Genomic DNA, 26,028 nt, shown 5'->3' with positions numbered 1-26,028 from the left:
TGCATTTCACATACACACATAACCTTGTCTTGTTCGAGTCAAGCCAAACAAACATACACGTTCCCTCCCGAATTCCTTGCACCACATCGGCTTCTCTACTTCTCGACACGATGGCGTGATATGTTTTGAATTCACCAATGGTAAGTGTGGTTTTGGAGAAGGTGCAACCGAGAGTGGATTTGTTTTTGTGTGTGGATTTTCAATGTCTTTATGTGCTAGTTATTTTTCAAGTAACTAAATCTTAACACGTTTGGTTTTTTTTCTGTGTTGCCTTTTTCTCGATTTCATGGAGATAGAAAAAGTGTGTGTATGTAGTCTGCTAAAGTGTCGTTTTTCGTCACCTACAGAAATCTCGAATCCTTAGGAACTTCTACAAATCGACCGCGCTGATGTTAAAAATGTAACAATTTATCAACAACATCCGGGTACTCTGAATCATGACCGACCAGCCCACTATAGTTTGCCGTATTTTATCAGCCTTCTAATGTCAGCATGCTTGTGTACTTGGTACAGCTCGAAGTTCGTGCGTCTGCGCCATTCTCCATTTTCTACTTTACCGCCGAGTATTGAGTGCAGAATTCTTCTCTCCAACACACCGAGCACCTCATGATTGTACAGAGCGACAGAGAGTATCAGTATATTTACAGTCAGTCCAATTCTTACAGCCCGTCCTTTAAAAGGCAAAAATGCCTCTTCCACTACTCTGCGGTTAACGTCAATGATGTAGATGTCGATCGCGCCAAGCCAAAAAGCATGTGAGATCACATCACATCCTCGTAACGTACCTCCGAGCGCTATGTTGAACATTAGATTAGAGAGTGCATCGCCCTGCCAGTTGCTTCTAACACGACGAACAATTTGGATATCTTGTTTTTGACGCTTAGTACTTCAACGTCAGCTATTTTCAAGCACTATCTGTTCGTTTAGTTTCACTGAACCGTACACTGCCTTAAAATTCACAAACTTGTTTGATGAGAACTAGATCAATATAATCCATATCAGTAGCGCCAAACAATTTCAAGGACAAAATTCTTGTTTAGGAGTCTCCCATCAACTAGCTGATATTAGTTGAGTTGATTTGAAAATGGTAGAGCGGCTAGTACCTTTGTCGCATTGCGTTTCTGTACGGTTTTGGAGTAGTGGCATGTGATGAATGATGAATCCTTCAGGGGTTTTTCGGATACAGAACCAGAAGCAACTGCAGAACCGAAGAAACTGACGGCTCTATTTCGTCACCGAGAGCAAGTTGAAAAGCGTATCATAAACATCCAGCGGAACATTATGCATCAAGGGCAATCGTCTCTAGCGCTGCTGGCAGTGATGCAGCACAAATTGACTGCAGCATATCAAGCTCATTCCGAATGCGAGTAGGAACCGACAAGCAGTAATTTACCAAGATTTCGAGAACCTTTTTGATCTTTTTGATTGTGAAGTCAGATTCGACAGGGAAGTTTATGGTACAGCAACCATTTCAAAGCAGCTGTACCGCGCTAAAGACACACGGAAATTCTACGAGAAGTTGAACCGCTCGCGCAGGGGCCACGTACCACAGGCCGACATGTGCAGAGATACAAACGGGAATCTTCTCACGAACCAGTGTGAAGTGATCCAGAGGTGGCGGCAGCACTACGAAGAACACCTGAACGGCGATGCAGCAGACGACGAGGATGACATGGTAACGCACCTGGGAACACGCGCGGAAGACATTACACTACCGGCTCCGGATCTCCAAGAAATCCAGGAGGAGATTAGCCGGCTCAAAAATAATGGGGTTGACCAAATACCAAGCGAGCTACTAAAACACGGTGGCGAGCCACTGGCTAAAGCGCTGCACTGGGTGATTACCAAGATTTGGGAGGAGGAGATTTTACCGGAGGAGTGGATGGAAGGTGTCGTGTGTCCTATCTACAAAAAGGGCGACAAGCTGGATTGCTGTAACTACCGAGCAATCACCCTGCTGAACGCCGCCTACAAGGTACTCTCCCAAATACTATGCCGTCGACTATCACCAATTGCAAGAGAGTTCGTGGGGCAGTACCAGGCGGGTTTCATGAGCGAACGATCTACCACGGACCAGGTGTTCGCTCTTCGTCAAGTACTGCAGAAATGCCGCGAGTACAATGTGCCCACACATCATTTGTTCATCGACTTCAAAGCCGCATACGACACTATCGATCGAAATCAGCTATGGCAGATTATGCACGAGTACGGATTCCCGGACAAACTGACGCGATTAGTGAAGGCGACGATGGATCGGGTGATGTGCGTAGTACGTGTCTCAGGGACGCTCTCGAGTCCCTTCGAATCACGCAGAGGGTTACGGCAAGGTGATGGCCTCTCGTGTCTGTTATTCAACATCGCGCTGGAAGGTGTAATAAGAAGAGCAGGGATCGACACGAGTGGAACGATTTTCACAAAGTCCATTCAGCTACTTGGCTTCGCCGATGACGTTGATATTATTGCACGAAACTTTGAGAAGATGGAGGAAGCCTACATCAGACTGAAAAGAGAAGCCAAGCGCGTCGGACTTGCCATCAACACGTCGAAGACAAAGTGCATGATAGGAAGAGGTTCACGAGAAGAGAATGAGAACTGCCCGCTTCGAGTTTGCATCGGTGGCGACGAAATCGAGGTGGTTGAAGAGTTCGTGTACTTGGGCTCACTGGTGACCGCCGATAATGATACCAGCAGAGAGATTCGTAGACGCATCGTGGCAGGAAATCGTGCTTACTTTGGCCTCCGCAAGACACTTCGGTCGAACAGAGTTCGCCGTCATACGAAGTTGACCATCTACAAGACGCTGATTAGACCGGTAGTTCTCTACGGGCACGAGACCTGGACCATGCTCGTGGAGGACCAACGCGCACTTGGTGTCTTCGAACGGAAAGTGCTGCGTACCATCTACGGTGGAGTGCAGATGGAAGACGGCACATGGAGACGGCGAATGAACCATGAGTTGCATCAGCTGTTGGGGGAGCCGCCCATCTGTCATACCGCGAAAATCGGACGACTACGGTGGACCGGGCACGTAGCCAGAATGTCGGACAATAGCCCGGTGAAAACAGTTCTCAATTACAATCCGACCGGTACAAGAAGACGTGGCGCGCAGCGAGCACGATGGATCGACCAGGTGGAAGACGATTTGCGGACCCTTCGCAGACTGCGTGGCTGGCGACGCGCGGCCATGGACTGAGTGGAATGGAGGAATCTTTTGTATACAGCACAGGCCACTTCGGCCTTAATCTGTTAATAAAAAAAAAAAAACGTGAATAGAAATTACAAACATCGCGACTAAGATCTTGAAATCATGAACTTTAATCCCGCTAACGTCATGAGAATTCACAAGATTCGCGAATAAGCTCTTGAAATCATGAACAACCGGCCCTATTCTGCGCGGCGTGTGACGTGAGACGACTAATCTCACCTCACTCTACGTGAAGAGTCACTTCGAGTGACGTGAGACGCCCATTTAACCGCAATGGGGAATCTCACCTCACCCGAGTCGACTCTCAGAATAGGATGAGAAAAGTCACGTAGAGTGAGGTGAGATTAGTCGTCTCACGTCACATGCCGCGCAGAATAGGGCCGAACGTTTGACTGTCGACTGTGTATTCCCAAATCATGAACAAGAATCACAACTAAAACAAAACATGTCCAGGGAACAGCAATAGTAACGCAACCAAACATTCTAATGTAACGCCACGTATACATTCGGGGCGAACTGGTTTTTAGAAAACATAAATAGTTTCATGAATATGAGGTTTGTTATTCAATAATTCAGGAACTTGGTCATGGTTTTCGTAAATCATTCAGTTCACGAAATCGTGAGCATGAATTTATGGACGGATTTTTTTCCGTGCATGTGTCACCCTGCATGCCCCTGGCTGAATCAACCGAGGTGAGCGTCGGCTGCACCTACGGATTGAACGAAGAGATCAGAAGCATAAAAGAGGGTCAAAACGAAGTTTATTAAGGGGAGTAAGAAGGAGAAGATAAGACAAATTGTTTGCTGTAAAATTTCGTGTTCCTACTTAAATGTATATTATTTGCATATTTCTGCTCTAATTGTTTATTCTACCTAGGTAAATGGTAAGAGCACTCTACACGCCAACGTCAAAGAAAAACAAAACTGAACCGCGAAGATTGAGAATGCAAGCGGAAAATCAAACCCCATCAATGAGCGAACAAAAATCAAAACCAAAAGCGAAAAAAGAAATGAAGAACTCAAAGTGACGAATGGCGGAATTCGATAAGAAACAAATTATGAGAGTGCGTTCAAGTTTGAAAACTAGTCTGGAAATACCCAATCCGAAACTGAGATGCAAGCAGTTCTTGGAGCTTCAACTGAAAACCATTGAGAATGGTTTTGCTGACTACAATAATCTTCACCAGTGTGTCTTCGAAGCGAATGCTAGTGCGAGAGGATGCGTAGGTGGCGTACGTCACATATGAGCAGCAGTACGGTGGATTATTAATTTACATTTCTAATTTGATCGATGATGATATCAAGAAAGAGGAAGACGCAGCACGAACCGCGGCAGCCATTCATCCTTTGCCGAGGATATTGAATACATAACAGAAATCGGGTCTCACCTACCACCGCTGACGGTTCCATTACCTACGTTCGATAGCACCCATAAGAATTGGTTCGCTTTTCGCTCGATGTTCGAGACGATTTTGAGCGATACAGTACAGAGTCTCCCGCTATAAAGCTGGGTAAAGCAGCCAATATTATTGACCTGGAAATAATAAACAATAATAACTACGATATGGCGTGAAAAGAGGCCAAAGGTTTATTATCAATAAACACATCAACGCACTTTTCAACCTCTCGAAATTAGTAAACAAAAATGCCACTGAACTTCGGAACTTCATAGACACATGCACGAAAAATGTTGACGCTCTGAAAAACCTCGGACTTCCTGTCTCCACAGGACTAAGCGAGTGTATGTTGATCAATCGTATTGCATCGAAATTCGTCATAGAAACCCGAAAAACATCGGAATTAAACCACATTGACGATACCTTGCCACGACACTTTTGAGTTTCTGCGAGGGCGATGTACGGTGTTGGAGAAGATTCAACCCGATTTGAAGAAAAAAACATGAAAAAAAACCCAAAACCTGTACGCAGTACACAAGATGTGCTACGTCGAATAAGCCCACAATGTTCGAATGGCCATGAGCTGTGGAGGTGTGATACGTTTAAAAATGTTAACTTATCTGAGAAATACAATCTACTGCCAAGAATTTGAGTCTGCTTCAATTGTCTTCAGAAGAGTTACAGAACAAACAATTGTACATCGAAACGCACGTGCAAGAAATGTCGGAAATTTCATCATACAATACTTTACCCTGAAGAAGATGCTGCGAAGAAATCCGAAACCTCACCAACATCTGCAATCGATCCAGAACTACTGACAGAGAATTCCAAACAGCCAATTAAAGGCAAAAGTCGGTTGTAAGTACAGCAGAAGAAGAGCAACAATCTAATTTCTGCACGCGACCGAAGAATGTCGGATAGCAGATTATTTTATCCGCTGCAATTATCCTTGTCCGAGGAATGGGTGGACAACAGCATCCCTGTCGAGTGCTACTCGACTCCGGGTCGCATACGAGCTTTGTTACAGCAATTCGTGACTTTTTTGGCACTGTAGATCGATTTCAAGATTCACACTAAGGTAACGTCGCGTGTTAACGATTATATGATATGTTTGGAACTACTCGTGGTATCCAAAATCACTGGAGTTCTGCCAACTTCTAAGGTGGATGTGACGACATTGACCTTTCCGTATGGTATCGATCTCGCTGTTGTTGGGTGCAGATATATTTTTTGATAAGCTGATGACTGGTCGAATCCAACTACCAAATAATGCTACTTTATTGCAAGAAACACAGTTTGAAGTGGGTGCTGAGTGGCTTAGGGCCGGCTGAAGTTTCAGGGGTAGTACATTCGTTTTGTACTACTGCACCCGATGGAAACCTAGCTGTATTAGTACGAAGATTTTGAGAACTCTTTTGTAGATATCGAATTGCCATGTTTTTCCACCGAGGAAGAATATCTGCGACATTTCGAGAAGACACGAGCGTACAGCGGAAGGCAGATACTTAGTACGTTTGCCATTCAACGACAAGAAAAAACAGCTGGGAGAATCTAGGAGCATGGCTGAGAAACGCTTCTTTGCCTTAGAGAGGCGTTTGGACGGAGTTCCGGAATTGAAGATGCTTGGTCACATGATCGAGAATCTGAATTCTGATGATTCGTATGCAATATATCTACCGCATCACTACGCTCTCAAACCAACTAGTACGACTACGAAGCTACGTGTGGTTTTTGATGGATCTACTGCGCCTGATACAGAAGTTTTCATCAACCAAACACAAATTATCAGGCCCATCGTACAAAACGATTTGATTTCAATTATTTTGAATTTAATCCTCAAAAAGGCATGCGGGTCTCAGAGGCCCGGCACGTTACAGTTTTTTAGTTACAAAAAAAATGTGTATGCAGTATAAGCTTGGGCATGGAAATTTTGATAAGTAGCTTTACAATCTATAACAAAAATAAAGAATTGTGAAATTTTCATCTTTGGAGTGACGCGCAGCTATGTTTGATTTTTTTACATGCACAAAAAGGCAAGCCGGGCCTGGCAGGCCCGGTGTGCATGCAATGTTTACTAGGAATACCACGGGTTTTATGCATTCATATTTATCTGAAAAAAACATTTTGATGAGTTCATCTTCATATTAGCATTTATTTTTTTCAAGTGTTGATTGATTTTATTTTTTTACCTTTTCTTATAAGAAAAAATAGCATACTATAATGGCGTGTGTCATATTTTTTGGGTAAATACTTTTATTTCACCCACTGTGGTCTACTTGACAATTATTTGGATACAACCTAACCTAACTTTGTCGTTATTGTCTATTTTTTGTGCTATAGTTGCCGTCATTATTCAAATTGTAGGATCTAGAAGCAACAAAAAATTGAAATGGCTATAAGACGATCTGCCCATGTTTTCAATCGTCTCAAGGAATCTGAAATAATGGAAGAAATTCGAGCAAATTCAACAGCAGACGATTCCGAAACTGATTTGCAAAGCGAGGAAGAAGATGCGAATGATATTGCTTCCAACGATGAATCCGATGCAGACTCGGAAGAAGAATCTGAATATGTACTCCGGTTAGAAGAAATTAATACCAACCCAGAAACATTTATTGGTCGTGTTAAAACGAAATGGAGCTCAAAACCATTCGACGGTCGACGTGATCTTCCGAATACTCACCTTTTGGAAAAAAAATTCACCTTTTTACATCCATCGCCTTATACGCTGAAATTGGGATTTGCTGCGTGTTCGTACTCATCATCCTGTAATTCCGGAACCGGAAGTCGGATCAAATAGAAATTCGAGCAGCCAATGGGAATGCTGTACCTTTCATTTGAAACCAAGTTTGTAAAAATCAGTAAAGAATTCGCTGAGAAATAGGTATGACATTATCTTAGGAACTTGGTAAGTTCCTCCGGGGCATCAAGAACCGTCATAGCTGGCCAATGTGGTCGAAGCGCCTTCGGTGGGTCATTAATAATCTAGACATGCAAAGCCAAGTAATGTTGCCCATATTTTAATATATATTGCATCATTTGGACATCATGGTGGTACCAGTTTATATGGAAATTCTCTGTATGATCGTACTCTTCAACCCGTAACTCCAGAACCGAAAGTCGGATCAGTAAAAATCAATAGCGACCGATGGGAAGGCTGTAACTTTCATTTGTGACTAAATTTGTGCGAATCGGTCCAGCCATCTCTGAGAAAAATTGGTACGATTGTTTGCCACATACATATATCCATACATACATACACACACATACAGACATTTTACAATCTCGACGAACTGAGACGAATGGTATAAGAGATTGCATAACCAGATGCAGGAATGGAGGATCCATTAGCTGTAGGTGCGATCAAGAAATCCTGTTACATGGAAGATACATTAGTAGGAGTCAACACGCTGATGGAAGCAATTGAGTTGAAGAATCAGATTGTTGATTTTTTGAAAAAGGGATGTTGGTAGACGTTCCAGAGGCACAACGAGAACGTGGCCTTGAAATCGAGCATTCTAGTATCACTGTCATCATGAAATCATTAGGCGTAGCTTGGATTCATACAAAAGATCAGTTCACGGTTGTAATTTCAGTACACCAGGTCGACAAGAACGGTATGCACACAAAACGAACAATCTTGAGCTAAAGCGATAAATGTTCGACCTTTGGGCTTTGTGGGTCCAGTGATAACCGCGACTAAGTTGATAATGCGTGAACTGTGGGCACTTAACTTGGAGTGGGACCAAGATGCTTGTGCTATCGAGCTTCATGGGTTTGCAGATGCATCAGATCTCGCATATGGCGCCTGCCTGTACGCCCGTCCGAAACGAGCCGATGCTACATCGGAAATGAAACGATTGACGTTAAAGATACTAGCAGCGGTCGAGATTAGATTTGACAGTGTTACTTTGTGGAGTGACTCGCAAATTGTCCTGGGTTGGATTTGAGACATAAGTCGTCAATCGAGTTCGAGAAGTACAGAACATAATTGGAATTATATCCCGTCGCAGGAGGTGGCCTATCCCGTGGAATCACACTGAAGGATATGAAATCCTACCCGTTGTGGTGGACTGTCCCACCAGGGCTCCAGACAGCAAAGCCGAAAATTGTTGAGTTGCCTTCCATGGTGGAGGCAGAATTACCTGAAGTAAGAAAGTAAGCGTAGCAGTGGTGAAAGTAGAACGTTTACCGCTATTCGACAGGATCAACCGGTTTTCAATCATCCAGCGAGTTATGGCTTATGTTGTGCGGTTTTGTAGCTACATATGAAGTGGCAGAAAGAAGCTCACAAGATAGATATCGCGATCATTGATTCTGATAGTGCAAGCTGAAGGGTTTGCAGCAGAGCCCGTATGATGGCGTACTCTGGGTCGGAGGCTGTTTGAGACATGCCAATGTTCCGTATGACTACAAGCATCAAGTCGTGTTACCAGTAAAAACTTCCTCTGGCAGCGACTTTGATTTGGTATCTGCACCAAAGCAACCTTCACATCGGTCAGCGTGGTTTAATATTCATCATTCGACAGCGATATTGGGCTCTGCGAGTGAAGAATACCATCCGGAAGGTGAGACACCAATGCATTTCCTGTTACCGTTTGGAGCCAATTAAATCTACCCAGTTGATGAGAGATCTGCCAGATTATCGAGTCCGATCATCGTTTCTAATTACTCGCACAGGACTTCATTTCGCCGGGTCATTTAAGATTCGTTTGAACCATAAAGTACGGAATGCGACAATGAAGGGTATGAGTGTTTGTATGCATGGCAACACGTGCACTCCACCTGGAGACTATCATATTTGAAATCAAAATCATTCCTCGGTACACGTCAATGAAACGATTCATCAGTCGTCGTGGTTTTGCTGAAAATCTATATTCTGATAATGCGACCAATTTTGAGGGCGCTAATAACGAACTGCAACGTCATTGTTGTTCATTGTTCAATGGTGAGCAAACAACAAACTTGGTCTTGACTCATTCTGTACGCATCGAGGGATAATGTGGCCACGAAGTCCACATTTTGGCGGGATTTGGAAAGCGCACATCAAGTCCGTCAAATTCCATCTAAAGCGAATCTTGGCTCAACACAATCTTGCATACGGGCAGCTTTGAAGCATAAGTTTTGGAACTTTGGATGAATGATTATCTTCACGAACTTCAGCAGCATCGGAAAGACTTCAAGGTCACTACGTTTAGGGTTGGCGCGTTAGTACTGATCGTCGATGACAATGTACCTCCTTTTACAGTGGATGTTAGCTCGTTTCACTGAGCTGATCCCTGGAAAGGATAGCCATGTGCGTGTTACCAAATGGAACGACAACTAGTGAAGCGGTGAAAAAATATGCTTACTTCCACTGAATGTCGAGGAATATTGATCGGGTTAAAATTTTGAAATGAACTATTTCAACGCGCGGGAGCATGTTACTTCTGGTAACACGGTTCGCCAATAGAAAGTACATCTGCCACTAAAAATGGTATGGCTCCAATACTAACACCATTGTAATGTTAGGTACCGAATAAAGTTAGTTGTAATCAGACGAGAATTTCGATTTGTTCCTATTAGAGTCCATTCTACTTTGAACAGCACAGATGTTGTTGAGGTTCCCCGCTGTGAAGGAACTTGAATAGAATTGACAAATTAATTGGTTGTAACAACAGTTGTTATAGCCATGGTAAGCTCTACTTCAACACATCAGATAAAACAGACCTCTATTATATGCTTCTATTGATAAGCCTTATTCACACCTATAGCACAAATTGATAATACGATGAAAAAGATCTGTTGAAGAGAAAATCTCTGCGAAAAAAAATAATACCTTTACATATCGATTAACTACAGTATTTATTTATGAGATATATAACCATTTTACGTAGTGGACTGTTTTGTGTGACTCTGGGTCACTTTCCTTTATGCATGTTAATCAGCTTGTACACTAAATTACTACCCTTTATATAACAATTTACTTTGAACAGAACACGAGTATCAATCTTGATTCACATATCTTGCTTATTAAATTTCCAGCTACTCAAGACAAAATCTCCTGTCGAGCAACAGCTGCAAGAGCAATGAAGACTCCTGTGCGCTCAGTTCCGGTAGCTGCACGAACAACATCAACAACCAGATTCAGCGAAACAACAGTAACTCAAACAACTACAACAATAACACCACTGGCAACGTTTGTAGTACTACCAGCTACAGTTCCAACAGCAAGTACCCATCGAATTTCAATCGCAACAATTCATTGAACAACATCAATCAACAAACTACGTCCGATATGGAACCGCCTACTCCACAACAGCCGAATATGTCTCACCATCAGCAATCACAGTCACAGCAACAACAACAACAACCACAACAGCAGCAACAACATTATCAATCACTTGCTCCTGTTCATCGGCCTGATTCGGCATCATTCCAGCAGATGTCACAGCCAGTGTTTCATCACCAGCATCAGTCACAGTCGCAGCCTCAACAGCAACCACAGCAGCATCACACACCACTGAATCAGTCGAATTCGTTCGACCTGGGTGAACTGCAGTTTCACACCAATCCGATCAATCTGGGTCTGGTTAGCAAGAGCCATCCCAAGGGAAGCGGTCATAAGAAATATCCACTCTCACTGCGATCATGTCGTGATGGAAGCTTAGGAGGTGCTGAAACAAGTTCCAACTTTTACGGCGTCGGTGCCCACGCGGAAATGGTTGCTGATTTGAACCTGGCTTCCGCTAGTAATTATCAACATGATTCAAAGTAAGTTACCCAGACATATTTTTGGTTTAAAATCTACTATTATGATTCCCTTTACCGTATTTCGCAGATCATCCTCCAAACTGTTCGAGGCGCTCAAGGAAAACGTCTACCAGGAGGTGAAGAATCTCATCACTGCTAACGAATCTCGGCCTCACTTTTTGATCCAGCTGTTCCGTGAGCTGCAGCTGATTTCATCCGACCCGCTGCGCCAGCGGACACTGCAATCAATCCAGGAACTATACAATCGCTACATCGAATCCACACTGCAGCAGGAACAGCAAGAAGGTCACGTCAATAACGTCGGTAGTAACAATCTGTTGGCATCGAGCGCAACCGGAGGCAGTGTTGGCAGTGGTGGACCGGTTGATAGCGCTGTGGGACAACAGCCGTCCACTGGAGCGGAAAACGTCGAAGTAATCGAAGTAGAAGTCTCACAAAATTTTACCAATTCACGACATCAGCAGCAACAACAACAACAACCACATAAGCAATCGGGATTCCAATTCGTTCCAAACGCCGAAAGTACTCCAATTACAAACGTTGCCGGAATTGGATCCAGTTCGAAGGCAAATGAAATGGCACCACTTTCCGGCAGTGAACTGCAATCGAACGAAATTGAAATATCCAGCTCTGAAATAATTAGCATCATTATGAGCGACATTGTGGCCGTTATCAATTCGGTTGATTACATTAACGATTCGGTTCTTTGTAAAATTGCTGGAGTTATTTGTAACCACGCGACTGGACCTGCGAATGGTTTGTTCCAGCAGCCACAACCGCAGCAACAGCAGGAAGAGCTGCTAGTCAATCCAATGATTGGACCCTCGATGGCTGCGTTTCTAGCACAAAACGATGCCGATGTTATCAGCCGAGAAGATTTCCTACGTCATCTGGAGAGTTGGAATCGAACGGATAAAGATGAGTTTATTTCGAATCTAGAAAATCTGCTCAATAACATTCTGCTGAGATCATCAGCCGTTGAAGGTGATGGTGGGGCCGTTTCATCCTCGAACATGAATGGTGACGAAGAGGGTCAGATGAGAGCTCAAATGCAACATCAGCAGCAGCAACAGCAGCATCATCACGATTCTTTGTCCAGCAACGGAAATGGTAATAACACAACCGGAGATCTCAGCACCGATAACAACGAAACGTTTTCTTATGCCGGAAACGAGGATCCTTTTTCACCACACAATTCAACCGTTGTTGGGGCTATTGGTGGCAGTAGAAGGTTGTACGGTGTGTCGGAAAGCGATAAGATGTCCAACGGTGTGAGTAGTTCTAATGGTTATGCTTCTACTACGTACGATTTGGCGGAAGCGGATCAAGTTTGCGACATGGATAAGGCTCATTCAGCGGGCGCGGTAGGAGGAGGTGTTCCAACAGTATCAGCCAGTGGCAGTGCTGCAGAATCCATTCAACACAGCATGGATGAGCGATGGCGACCTATCCCGCGGACATTAGATGATGATCTAGCTAATATGATGGAAAGGAATCGTCTCGTGGAGATGGTGACTCAATACGAACGAAAGCAGCAACAGCAGCGACAGCAGCAACGCCAGGGCGAGGAAGATGATATAGAAGTAAGCGATTTTTGGCAATAACTATTTGTGGTGTGAATAACACTTATTCAAATTTCAGGTTGATAGGTCATTGTTTTACTGAGATTCACCGTGTGAACCGTGCCGTAGTTGGGGCGCTTGCCAGCACTGGAACTGTTCCCCGGCTGCTGATGGGCGGTGCGGTTATCGAATGATGATGATCTCGTGTGAAAATTTAACACTTTTGAAGGCGAAAAAAGAAGCGGCAGAGGTTGCGGCCCGTCTTGATCCGGAAAGTGACCAGCTGCCGGGTGCAGTGCAGCGAAGCCACGGAGTTGATGTAGGTTATTCTTCGTTTCTTCTGCATCTCTTCTATGTGATAGTTTCGGTTCTCTTCAATGGACGACGTTCCCGCTTTCGGGGACGATGAATGCGTTTTTGTTTCCCGAAATCTTACTGAATTATGGCAACAATTGCAGACTATTTTTATTCGGAGAATACTAATTGTGTGTTTTACTCGCAAATACATCCAACAACATAAATTATAAACGATTGCTTGAGAAGCTCAACACCCTGTGTTAAGGAAATATGTAATCAACTACAACAGTGATTTCAAAATTTAAAGGAAGTCCACATCGTGTTTTGAATGATTTTATCCGAACTGTTTCTTTGACTGACTATGCGACATCAAGTAGGTACACGTGCTCTGGAATAAACATTGGATATATTTTAAAACAGTTGGGGCGAGAAGGTGGTGGAAATTCGTCGCATCCAGAAAGGCGAGATGCTCCTCGAACTGAAGAAAGACTGACATGCACCAATGATACTCCGGATGAGGAAGGTGTACGACTGTGCCCAAGCTGCTTTACCATTGTTATAACAAACTGTTGAAACATGCCGAATCAAGGGTAATGTGCAGCTCGGAAAACTGACTCCGGTTGGATGACGAGAGATGCTTTTTTTTCTCTACCTGAGAAATGTGTTTCATCCATGGCTTCTACGTGAAAAAATTCCGTTTTCAGTAATCATTTTCGTCAATGGACATTCATCACACGTATCTGCGGCTTCAATCGCTTTGTGTAAGGAGAAGGTGGTTCTTATTTGCTTACCACCTAACACGACCCTAATTACACAGCCATTGGATGTCAGTTTTTTAGACCGCTCAAACAATACTGAAACCAACTCCGAATCGATTGGCGAATTGAGCATGGAGGGGATCTGCTACCGCGAAGTGAGATTTGCTCCGTTGCTTAACGAAGCAGTTAAAAAATGGAAAACCTCGAACGCACTTTAAGTAATGGATTCAAACGATGTGTATACAGTTAACTATTTGTCATTCTTGTGTAAAGCATCAACATCTATAGATTCTACTTTTGAGTACAGATCAAATGGCAAATTTTCAAGTGCGCAGCAAACTTCTGGCGCCCAAGAAAACTTGCTGATAGAAATTCAAAATCTTATGGCACATCAGCAAGTGGAAGATTTTAATTGCAGTGGGTGGACAGCGCTGAGGGTACTGGGCCTTTTAAAGTCTGGCAGAGGATTAAACATGTACAAAACAGTTCCGTATTGATACCAACACAGGTACCAGTACAGGCACAGATGTAAAAGAGGACTTCTCTAGATGCAGAACCATTATTCGACGACGACTTCATGCGTCAGCTTTGCGCTCCAAGCACCTTGAACCTGGAGCGGTATTATCATTTTTGGGTCTTTTTTGAAACCAAAAATGATAATGGATAAGTAGGATTCTACATTGATTTTAAGAGAAATATAAAAAAAACGATTTTTTGAAAAGGAACTCAGAGTTAGTGTGCGATGCAAAATCGTGTAGACGTACTTCAATCTCTTCATCATTCACTTATACGAGAATCTTCGCTGAATCGTTGTTGTATTCTATGTTGTGTTGAATGGATCTCTTGACAATGATACTCCTTGCCTCGGCTACACTATTCAACGTTATCAGTACCACATTACGCACATAATTCCGTGAGAAGAAATTCCCTTTTCACTTTTAGCAACAGAAGAGCATAAAACGGAGCAGAAGAAGGGCGGAAAACATTCGGCTCGTGCACTGATCGTCGAAGCGAACGATACGACGTCCTACACCGCTTTGCTCAAGAAAGTGAGAGCGGACCCAGAGCTAAAGGAGCAGGGCCGGCGGAATACGTGGGTAGTATGGGTAGTACTACACACTCTAAAATAACCGAGAGGGGAATTACCCACTCGAAAGTTTCGAACAAACCAAAACCTGAAATTAATCACCTATGTATCTCGCACACAAATGCATGCTCCTAAAATTTTTGATGTATTTTTTGTATGTATGATTTTCATTTTAAATTTCTTTACAATTTATATTTCTTGAAAAAATGGGATAATAATTAGGATTTGTTGGAAATTTGGATTTTTTTTCATATCAATATTAAGGGCAATACATTTTGACACATCTACATTTTAAAACAAAGAAAGCAATCTAAAAAATATATTAAAATTTTATTTAGACTAAAGGATGCTGTTATAAATATTTTTAAAGATTAGATATACAATTTATTTTTTAACAGGAATTATTATTTGATTAATAATTGAAAGAAGGAGAAAAACTCTTGCAAGGCAAAATATATTTACAATAGGGATTGATTTCAACACCAGAGTAGCAGTGACAGTATCAGGAAAAGTGAACAAAGGCGGACAACAATGACAGGGAAAAGAAAAAAATTAAACTTGTAGCTTTTTGGCAAACGGAAGATCGCTGTCAGGGCATCATGAGCCGGATCACCGACTGGCCTCCTTGGATCCGCTGGGACCAGATTTCCAGGTAGCTGTTAGTATATCAACCAAAAGGGTAGAGATAACTATATTTGGATACCAAGCGTGTTTCAAAATATGTATATGTGAGACATATAGTGATATCTAGGATAGCCAGCATATCTCGGGCTGGAATTAGGCCGAAGAGATTCGTTTAACGGCGATCTGGGGCTAGCGCACTAGGCGCACGACCACACAACATGTTTAATGTCGCTATAACCGTCACCATAAGTGCAGAGACCGTTCTCCACGACCCGAATACATCGTAGATGCTTATTCAATGTATTATGACTGGACATTACCCGAGATATCACCCGAATAAAGTCACTATCCTTGTCCATTCTCTTGAACCAAGGCTTTTTGATCCCTTTGGAATTCCCACACTTCCATTGTTCCACGAAATTTGCCAGTGCGTCCTCTTACAAGAAATTTGAAAAACTCGATGAAGCCAAGCGATCTTTCATAAATATCACCTTCTAATGCCTATGTGTACGCACTCTCATTACCCGGAATGGAGCAATGCGAAAGAACTCAAAATTAAGTAATCTGGCATGACTTTTCAGATAAAGCACTCAGGAACTCCCATGTCCCTAGAAAATACAAGTAGTGGTTTTTATGCTCCATCGAACGAAGAGCCTGCTTGGAACTGTAACGATGTGGACACGGTCGTTGATAGGTAAATAAAAAGCCATCAGTTTTATACAGCATGATCATTTCAATGCGAAACGTCTACTGTTTGAACGTCTAGATGGAATGTTGTTGCCGCCGAAAAAGAATTCTTGGTTCCGTGTATTCCGATCGAAGATTGAATCGAATACAATGTAGGGCCTAGCCACCAGACGAAACATGGTTTCTCTCGTTAATTCGTCGACGAACCGGGGCCAATAACCGCGTTTTTAGCTTTCATTCAGTTTTTCATTTGCGTATCTAACGGCCTTTTTGATCTTTTCGCCTACAATTTTGAGCGCTCTCTGCTCACCACGCAGTGGGAGACCGTCCACTGTTGTTCGTGTCGAGTACTCGTTTCGCCTGATCTTTAATCACAGTAGCAAGAATCAAACCAATCTAAACCTTGTACGCATTCATCGAATGGATTTATTGTTTTGATTGGATTGTTTCGGATATAGTGGCGCGTAGCTTTTTCAATCAATGGACACACCAATTGAGGTAGAGTTCAACGATAAATCTAATGCATTTAGCCGCGGTGATGGAGTAGCAATTCTTTTCCATCGTTTTCAAGATTGAAATTGTCGCGAATATCATGCAGTAAGATAGATCGGTTATCATCGTGAAGACAATCCCATGGCATACCGTGTGAGTTACAGTGTTCTAAAACCAGATGAGGGACGATGCATATGGAAACAATGTCGATAAGTCTGCCTGCAATTCGGACCTAGAAGCGACAACTTCAATACCTGTTACCGAGCAAAGGTTAATTCGATTGAAATAATTTCGCATGTTGATCTCCAAAAACGCTCCTCCATAATGTTTTCTTGGCCCTGGCGTGAAAGATCTACATCTGAAGGGACACTTGGGATTTTCAATGTTCCATATGGAAATCCCTGCTCTTGGTCTTTCCGAGACTCCGAGACCAAGAGCCACTTACTTCGGTTTTGTAACAGTACCTGTTAAGGGACACTCTCAGGAGGAGAAGAAATGATGTTTCACGTTCCGGAAATGTATAAGCACATTAGAAGATCTTCCCTCAATGGTACTGTCAGACTCTCGCTCTATAGTGAAAAAGGGAGCGTAGAAATTAGTCGTGGTCGGTGGTGTAGCTGACAATTGACAATATCGTCGAAGAGATGTGCTACGATAAGCATACCTGGGACGCTGTCAACAGAGTGGTTACGAGTATACTCTCCGAGTTGCAGAGGAAGTAGCGAAGGGACCAACAAGCGCCATTGGCTAAAACGCCGCCGCGAAACCACAAATCTGGTTTCGTGAGCAATTTCGCCGCCGGGGAACTCTTCGACGGTGTAGACTAGGTCCACCACCGGGGACCAGTTGAGTAGTACGCGACGTAGCACCGGGTTCTGGTCGTCAGGGCACCAGTGAACCGGACGACAGGCTTCACCGTAATCGCTGGACTGACCTCGACACCCTACCGAGTAGCTCGTGAGTAGGCTAGATCCACCACCGGGGATTAGACCGAGTAATCAGTAGCGTCTGGCTCAAATGTCACGTTCCCCATGTTGATCGGAGATTTTTGCCTTGCCAAGAATCGTCTTTTCATCATTTTCCTGATGGGAAGGATTGGGGAAGTGGTAAGGTTAGGGGTAAGGAAAACAACGACACAGAACAATTAAAACAGAGCATTCTGCACCCCCGGAGTGATGCTGAACGATCTGCAGGTGCTACAACAGCAGGAATAAAACTTCCAACCCCCGGAGGGATATATAACCTCTACTCAAACAGTGAGCGGATATATCAACACCCCCGAGGGGATATTGAGATAACAGAACGACAACACCCCCGAAGAGATATTGTCATTCAAATACGGCTAAAAAACTATAGCTCTTTACCACACTGGGTTAGGAACAAAAGCATATCCTTAAATTTCAGCTCTCTGTACATAGGTTCATCTATGTATGGAGAACCAAAAATCCGGATGCGCAATAATACAGGGCAATTGCATATCAAATGATATGATGTTCCGTAATCGGATTCACAAAGATCATATGAATAATACTCAGCACGCTGAATAGTAGCCATGTGATAATTGAGTTTGCAATGTCCAGTCAGTGCCCCGACCAGAACACCGCAGTTGTGCTTGGAAAAATGCAACAAGTTTCTTAACATTTTCGGACTCACATCCGGCAGAAAAGCCTTTGTTTGAACGCAAGTTTGCAAGCTACACCAATGGTTGGCATGTTCGAATGCAGCCCAAGAGCGAATCTTGTGCTTTATCCAACTTATTGACAGTGGTAGAACTTCGATTTGAGTTCGACATGCGATTACTAATTTCGATCTCGAATCTGCCGAACTAAGTGCTTTCAGGGCAGCCTGTCAGAGCAAAAATAGATTCTTTTACCGCAAATTCCCTGTTGAAGTGCGGATTGTACGCCACACAGAATCGCAAAGATTTCTGCTTGGAATACGGTACAGTATCTACCAAGCGAATGAGATTGGTTTAATCTCATCTTATGACAATAAACACCAGCACCGGCTCGGCCCTCCAACAAAGAACCGTCCGTATAACAAACTACGTATTCTTCAAGTTGTCGCTCCATCCAGCCAGACAGCCATTCCTCGCGAAGAGGAATTCTCACATTGAAAGTTTTAGAAGGAAATCTACATGTGAGTGTAAGGTCACTGGGAGCAAGTGTATATTCATCCCAAGTAACCATTTGGGGCCACAGTCTTGTGTGGCTAGTTACACGATCTATTGGGTTACTGTTCCAGAGCCCAGTAACCTTAAGACGGTATGCACAAGAAAGTGCTTCTTGTTTCAGAAACACATGTAGTGGTTTTATGTTCAAGAGTGCCTCGAGAGCAGCAGTAGGTGTTGTCGAAAACGCACCAGTCATCGCCATCAAGACCATCCTCTGAAGATGGTTTAACTTTGATTGGATTGTCATGACTTCTCCCTTCTGCCACCACACAAGGCACCCGTATGCCAGTATTCGTCTAACAATTGTTGTGTAGATCCACTGAATGTACTTGGGTTTGAGTCCCCAAGATTTGCCGAAAGCCCGTCTACATTGGCCAAAGGCCATGCAAGCTTTCTTGATCCTGAAATCGATGTGAGCTGTCCAATTATGTTTTGAGTCGAGAATTACCCCAACGTACTTAACTTGATCTTCGACCATAATTTCAGAGTCAAAAAACTGCAATGGACGAGCTCCGGTTGTAATCATTCGTTGCGTGAAAAGCACCATTGAGGTTTTATTTGGATTAACTGATAGTCCAATATGAAGACACCACCGCTCAACAACACATAAGGCTTGTTGCATCAAATCAAAAAGTGTGTTAATGCAAATACCGGTGATCAATCATCGGCGAAACCATACGTCGGAAACCCAAGCTCATTTAGTTTTCTCAACAAGCTATCGGCGACAAGGTTCCATAGAAGTGGTGACAGCACACCACCTTGAGGACATCCGCAGACACTCAGTTTCCTCATCTCTACTTGTCTTAACGATGAGCACAGATGTCGGTTGCTAAGCATTGCGTGTATCCAGTTCGTGATATATGAAGGTACTCCATGATCTCGTGCTGCTTCCAAAATGGATTCGAAAGACACGTTGTCAAAAGCACCTTCAATATCGAGAAAAACTCCTAAACTTGATTGCTTTTGTGAAAAAGCTTTTTCAATGTTGTAGACAACATTGTGTAACAGGATGGTAGTAGACTTCCCCCACTGATATGCATGTTGCATTGCATGCAGCGGGTGCTCGTCCAAGCTACCATCCCGAATGTAGTGGTCGATTAAACGTTCCACTGATTTGAGAAGGAAGGAGGTCAGACTGATCGGTCTAAAGCTCTTTGCCTCCTCATAAGTGACGCGGCCACCTTTGGGAATGAATTTGACAGTTATTTCCATAACTGACATACTTCAACCCGCCGGATGCCACGCGGCTTCTAGGCTGGTTTTGTCCGGAGAAAGATAATAGAGTTATCAACCTCCTAGTGGACCACAGGCAGTTACTGGGGAGTTCGCCCGGCTCTTCCCAGGCTCCGTTCGCCATTGAGAATATTTTAAACCCCCTCAACAATTTTACCCATAGCACGGGTCGCATGGCACTATGGAATTGGGGTTCCCTGTTTGGTGTTACCATCGGAACAGGTAGTCCGTAGTGTAATTCTTAGCCGGTTGAAACAACCACTACCGACACTACACGGCTTATCTAGGCTGTTCGGAGAAAGAAGCTGACATTGATGGACAGCTCCCATAGATGGCCGAACAGCCGTCAAAAACTTTGATTCCTGATAGACCGAGTAGACAGCGTCGAATAGCTAACAGTGGGTCGTTGGAACCGGAAGCTACGCTCCACCCGGAGTCGCTGGATGGGCCTCAGCACATACTGGCTGGCCCGTTGAGTAGGCTAGGTCCACCACCGGGGACTAGACCGAGTAGACGAAGCGGCGAGCTAAATGGCTCACGGACACCAACATCGGTATCGGGAGCAAACTACCGCCGGGGAATTCACGATAGGGTAGATTCGCCATCGTCGACTACCCGGCAGAATCGTGACGAAATGCGGAGCAAATTGACTCACGAAGCAAACACCAGTAGCGAGAGAAATTTCGCTGCCAGGGAACTCTCAGTCGGAGTAGGATAATAACCGAGTTTATCTCGATAAAGGTGGAAGCTTAATGGCTCAAGGAAGTGGGTTTCGATGCCGGAAGAAATCCCTCCATCGGGGAACTATCGGTCGAAGTAGAATGAGTTCACCATCGGGGACTATCCAAGTAGATCGTGATAAGGCCCGGGAGCTGAATGACGCACGGAAACAGGAGCTAAATGGCTCAAAGAATCAGCTCCTACGTGGCTCACGGGGACCACCTAAACGGCTAATCGGCGACGGAATAAAGGGCGAACACGAAATTATTGCGACACCGAAAATGTCATGCCAATTTTCTTATGTTTAAAATCAAACCAAAATTTTAGGGTAGTTTTATACATATATTTACTTCAAAAATCAAAAGAAAAGTTAATCGATGGAGCCTTGAGTGTAAAATTGAACGCATTTTCGCTTGATGCCCTCCATCAAAGTCTTTACAGTGTCATCCGGTACCAGTTTCTCAGTTTTTTTTTCCATTTTCTTAGCATGTCCTTCTCGTCTTTGACTGTCTTCTTGCTCTTCCCAAGTTCCGGCTTCATCATTGCCCAGTACTGCTCCACCAGTTTGGCGGATTCATGTCCTTTGGAACAAAATGGACAGAATTGGCCTCATACCACTCCAGAACACTTTTAGAATAGTGGCATGATGCCAAATCTGGCCAAAATAGCGGAGCTTCGTCGTGCTGCTGCAAGAACGGCAAAAGGCGATTCTCGAGGCACTCAAATTTGTAGATCTCGCCATTTACTGTGCCCCTTGTCACGAAAGGCTCACTCCTCAGTCCACAAGAGCAGATGGCCTGCCAAATGAGATATTTGGAGGCGCACTTCGACATTTTCTTCTTCTTAAATTTGTCGTCCACATAGAACTTGCTCTTACCGGTGAAAAACTCCAACCCTGGAATTTGCTTAAAATCGGCTTTTATATACGTTTCGTCGTCCATCACACAGCAGCCATATTTTGTCAGCATCTTCTCGTAGAGCTTCCGTTTTAGCCGTCGATTGTTGCCGCTCATCGCGGTTTGGGAAGTTCTGTACCTTGTATGTATGTAGTCCAGCTCTCTTCTCTGCATTCTGGACGCAGCTCTGCGACATGCCGATCTTTTTAGCCAAATCACGGCTTGAGACGTTTGGATTTGCTTTAATCATCCGCTTCACATGTAAACAATACACATCAATGAAAAAGTGTGCAAAATTTGGTTGATTTTTACCCAATGGTAAAAAAGTTATGCCCTGTTGAACGCGTCGCAATAATTTCGTGTTCGCCCTTTAGATGGAGACAAGGGTGCCAGAAGGCCACGCTATGGCCCTGACGATGTGCAGAGAATAAGCAACAAAGCAATAGGAATTGTGTTTCAGTTCCCTTGACAAAATTATTCTGAGGGCTTCTGTAGTGCAGAACCGGTTCTTGCTAAAAAGGGTCGGTACTAGGAACGCTATCGTCACTACCGCCTATACGGATCGCTCCCTTGTTTGTTTAGCGCCTGGTAGCTGATTTTTCGACGTATACCAAAGCGGATTTCGAGAAGGACGATCAACGGCGGACCAGATCCGATGTTGACACTGCGACAAAATCTGGATAAAAGAATACAACTAGCGACCTCATTTGTTTGCAGATTTCAAAGCTGCGTAAGACTCAGTCTAACGAAACGAACCAATCGGCAGATCATGCTTTAACATGGCTTTGGAAACTGCATTGTACGGCTGATTTGAAGTAAACCGATGCACGATCCAAAGAAATCCGCGGCCACGATGAAAACATTAAGAGAAACAGATCAATTAGTTACTGAAATCAATGCCGAAGTATCGTACATTTGACGAGCTCAGTGTATTAACAGTCTATCAATTTGATGAAATACAAATCCGAGTTACCCGTACTACGTTGAGTTCGTCTCACGGAAAGTGAGGTATTCTTAAAAATTAAACAACGTTGTTCTTTTCAATAGAAAAACATTTATTGAAAAATTCAAAACCATATGACAACTCGTTTGAACTTTTTATTCTCTCGTGTATCGAACAGTCCACTAACTCAGCGATATGGTATGTTAGTACTGATTTTTTATATTAAAAAAATAGTTTACTCTGTTAAACATAGCTACATTTCACTAGATTGCCTATTATCATTAAAGTCTCCTAATCCTATTATTGTAGTGGGATGAAAGAAAAACCTAAAACTAAAATTTGTCAATTCATTGCGTCGGGTATTTGAACGTTAAACGGCGATATCTTATAGCCTAGAAAGGTCACTGCTTTAAGTGTTGCCTATGTACTAGAAAAGGTGGTTCGTTGGTGAGATAAATGAGCTAAAAGTATTAGTTAAACACATTCGAAACTACAGTTTCCCAAAGGTCCTACGAACTAAAAGGAAAAAAGCCTCGCGTCAGTGTCATTCCATCAGAAAACAACCGGAACCATGTAAGCTTATAAACAAATCGTGCAATTCTTGGCCGTTGTTGCCAGAGGGACGTTTTTCCCGTACATCAGGCTCGCTCGGTCGGTCCAAATTCCACCGGAAATAATTATTATTGGCATCCAGCTGATCTAGGAGGGTAGGAAATGAAACGGGACGTTAATGAATGTAAATTAATTTTGAGGAACGATGTTAGTAATGCGATTTGACAACAGGTTTTGGTTAGCTCGGTTGGTGAGGGATAGAGTCAGAATTAAGCTAACCTAGATTCGAAAGTGAGAAAGAATCCAACCGGCGTGCGCGAGCGAGTTGTGGTTCTAGATCATATGGGACATCATGCAGCGACTTGTCTCGGAATATTTACTTTTCTGCTGTAGTACTGGCGTTGGTTGTGCCGACGGCTGGTGGTAAAAGCCGTTGCTGAATGTGCCGTTAGTTGGCGGACAGAACCCATTGACGAAATGCTGGGGTTGGAGATCCATCTGTTGTTGATCGGCAACTTCCATCCGGTGAGTTTGCGGCGTGCTCCAGTTTGGAGCTGGGTTGAAACCTGAAATGAAGCCATACATTAGCGAAGTTGTTCGTAAGACATTAGCAGTGGTCGTGATAAGTAACTATAACTACTAGAGGGAACCAAGCGTTACTCTCTCTCTATGTATTCGCTGATCGATGTATATGGCCTCGCTCTAGAATATTGTTACCCATTACTTTGGCAATGTGTGTACTCGAGGCAATAAAATATTAAAGGGCATTATCAAAAGTAAGAGCGAGGTAATATCCCATCCATAACAATTTACGCCCACTAGTAATTATAACCTCTTTCGAACGAAACGATAGACGTTTTCAAAAATAAGGGAAAAGAGCGTCCCTCATCGTGATTTGTTGCAAGCTATTCACCGGGAAGTTGTAATTTAATGCCAATGACATTACTGGTTTCGAATGTTGCTTCATTGTTTCGAAAACTGCACGTTTGCGCACATGAATTTCCATCGCATCGTGTAAGTTGCAGCAAACACGATCAACGTTCGCCGGTGACCTCGATTCGTCTTCGGTTTACTTGAGGGGCGCTATCCAATTTGCCGCCGTAATATCATCATCGGTATTTTCCCGCGATGAACGTATCATCGCTTTGTTTTCTCGACTATTGCCGGTTCTCTCTTGACACGGACGTTCGTTGTGTAAACAAGAAACAACCTTCCTCCGCCTACTAACACACAGTACCACCCATACATCCCACCCACTGATTCGATTGGTGTTAGTGAGACCACCCAGATAAAACGCACACCACCAAACTGCGCAACTAAACCGTATCGATTTGACGCTCGGTTCTTAATGCATGGCCCAGGAGAGGGGCAACTAAACTGTGACCAAACAAAACTAGTCCAGAGACACGCTGCTTACCTGGTTGCTGGTGCTGATGCTGTTCCATCCAAGTCTTCCGTCGCTTGCCATTCATGTCCTCCTGCCCGCTGTAATCTTTTCGCTTCCGTGCGTGCTGTGGCGGCTGATGGTAATTTTCCATTTCACTGTCCGCGCAATCCATCATCGAGTCTTCGGCAGCAACTGCGGTCGTCGCCGAAGGGGAATCCAATAAGACACTCACACCAACACCATTGGCGGTGCTGCTGATGACAGCATGATTGTTCGTTGTTCCTGTTGACATCACTTTCGGCATTGAGACGACCGGTACGTAACCGTAATAACCGTTGGAGCTCAGATGGACCACTGGGCGGAAGTCTACCGACTCACTGGCGGAGACTACTCCGAGCGGGGAGATACTCCCAGTGTTGGCAGTTACGGGCATTGCTGGGCTGTTACTACGTCTGCAGACAACGGATGCCGCTGATGGCGGTGGTAGTGGTGGGAACAGTAAGTTCTCGTTTTTGTAAAATGCCACTCTCTGGTCGTTGTCTAGCGGTAAATAGGACGAAGTGTTGTAAAGTGTGAAAACCATTCCGTCCGTAGAGCTTTGCTTGGCGTTCAATCGAACCGTGACTTGAGACCGCGTAATCGTTGGTTGTCGAAAGGGCGATGAAAATAAACCGATGACAGATCGTGTTACTAACGATATTAAAAATAGACCCGGTGGTTAGAACTTTGGCCAAAATGTACGCGTACACCAGCTGCCAATATGTATTACGACACCACGCACTGCACTGTAATAAAGCTTACGAACGGCGACGCGGAAAACTAAACACTAACCGATGAGTGAGGGCTGCTGGGCTTGTGCCTATGTAATGTATTGCAATTATTTATTGCACTTACCCCATGTAGTAGTACACGTGCGAAACATTCGAGTGTGGGGTAATTCTTGGCAAACGCGGGCAAGCTTAGCAGTAATAAAAAATACTCGACAAGAACAGACGATACGACCCGCACGCGGCAACAGTTCGAATCACATAAAAAACTGCCAAGAAGGTGCGAATGAAATGCAGCCGCACTTGAGTTGAGTTGAGAGACGAGTGTCAAGTACGTGAGTGGTGATTTGGTGAGTGAAGCTCAGGGATGCCAGATATGTGGATGCGTATATTTAGAGCCGAGGGGTGTGCGCTCTGGCAGCGAATGAGATACGTATAGGGTGATAGAGGTAATTTGATCAGCTTTTGAAAATAATTTTACGATTTTGCGGATAA

At 43.8% G+C, this 26,028-nt stretch overlaps 2 protein-coding genes across 7 annotated transcripts in view; one reads left to right on the top strand and one right to left on the bottom strand.

The window, feature by feature from the left end:
* The window catches only part of LOC131687206 (probable WRKY transcription factor protein 1), a 30,752-nt gene extending 17,223 nt beyond the window's left edge, over positions 1–13,529 (top strand). For all 4 annotated transcript variants that reach the window (XM_058971261.1, XM_058971260.1, XM_058971259.1 and 1 more), the window contains 3 exons: positions 10,627–11,355; positions 11,423–12,938; positions 12,997–13,529. In XM_058971261.1, coding sequence (XP_058827244.1) covers positions 10,627–11,355; positions 11,423–12,938; positions 12,997–13,020 — 2,269 coding nt within the window. In that variant the 3' untranslated portion in view covers positions 13,021–13,529. The remainder of the gene's footprint in view (positions 1–10,626; positions 11,356–11,422; positions 12,939–12,996) is intronic.
* A 9,439-nt stretch (positions 13,530–22,968) lies between these two features.
* Positions 22,969–25,800, bottom strand: LOC131691544 (uncharacterized). Of its 3 annotated transcripts, none has more exons than XM_058978048.1 (3): positions 24,797–25,800; positions 23,760–23,945; positions 22,969–23,526 (listed from the first exon to the last, which is right to left on the bottom strand). In XM_058978048.1, exons 1-3 carry the CDS (start codon positions 25,347–25,349, stop codon positions 23,372–23,374), a joined length of 894 nt encoding a protein of 297 aa, XP_058834031.1. In that variant the 5' UTR covers positions 25,350–25,800; the 3' UTR covers positions 22,969–23,371. The 3 variants fall into 3 exon arrangements, 1 of the variants encoding a protein (XP_058834031.1); XR_009305799.1 differs by having other exon boundaries at positions 23,391–23,526; positions 23,659–23,945; XR_009305800.1 differs by having other exon boundaries at positions 23,394–23,521; positions 23,659–23,945.
* Positions 25,801–26,028: the final 228 nt, after the last annotated feature.

This window comes from Topomyia yanbarensis, chromosome 3 (assembly GCF_030247195.1).
Source record: "Topomyia yanbarensis strain Yona2022 chromosome 3, ASM3024719v1, whole genome shotgun sequence".
NCBI classification, from domain to species: Eukaryota; Metazoa; Arthropoda; class Insecta; order Diptera; family Culicidae; genus Topomyia; species Topomyia yanbarensis.
Note: the sequence above shows the minus strand (reverse complement) of the source record. Positions and strands in the feature narration are given on the sequence as shown.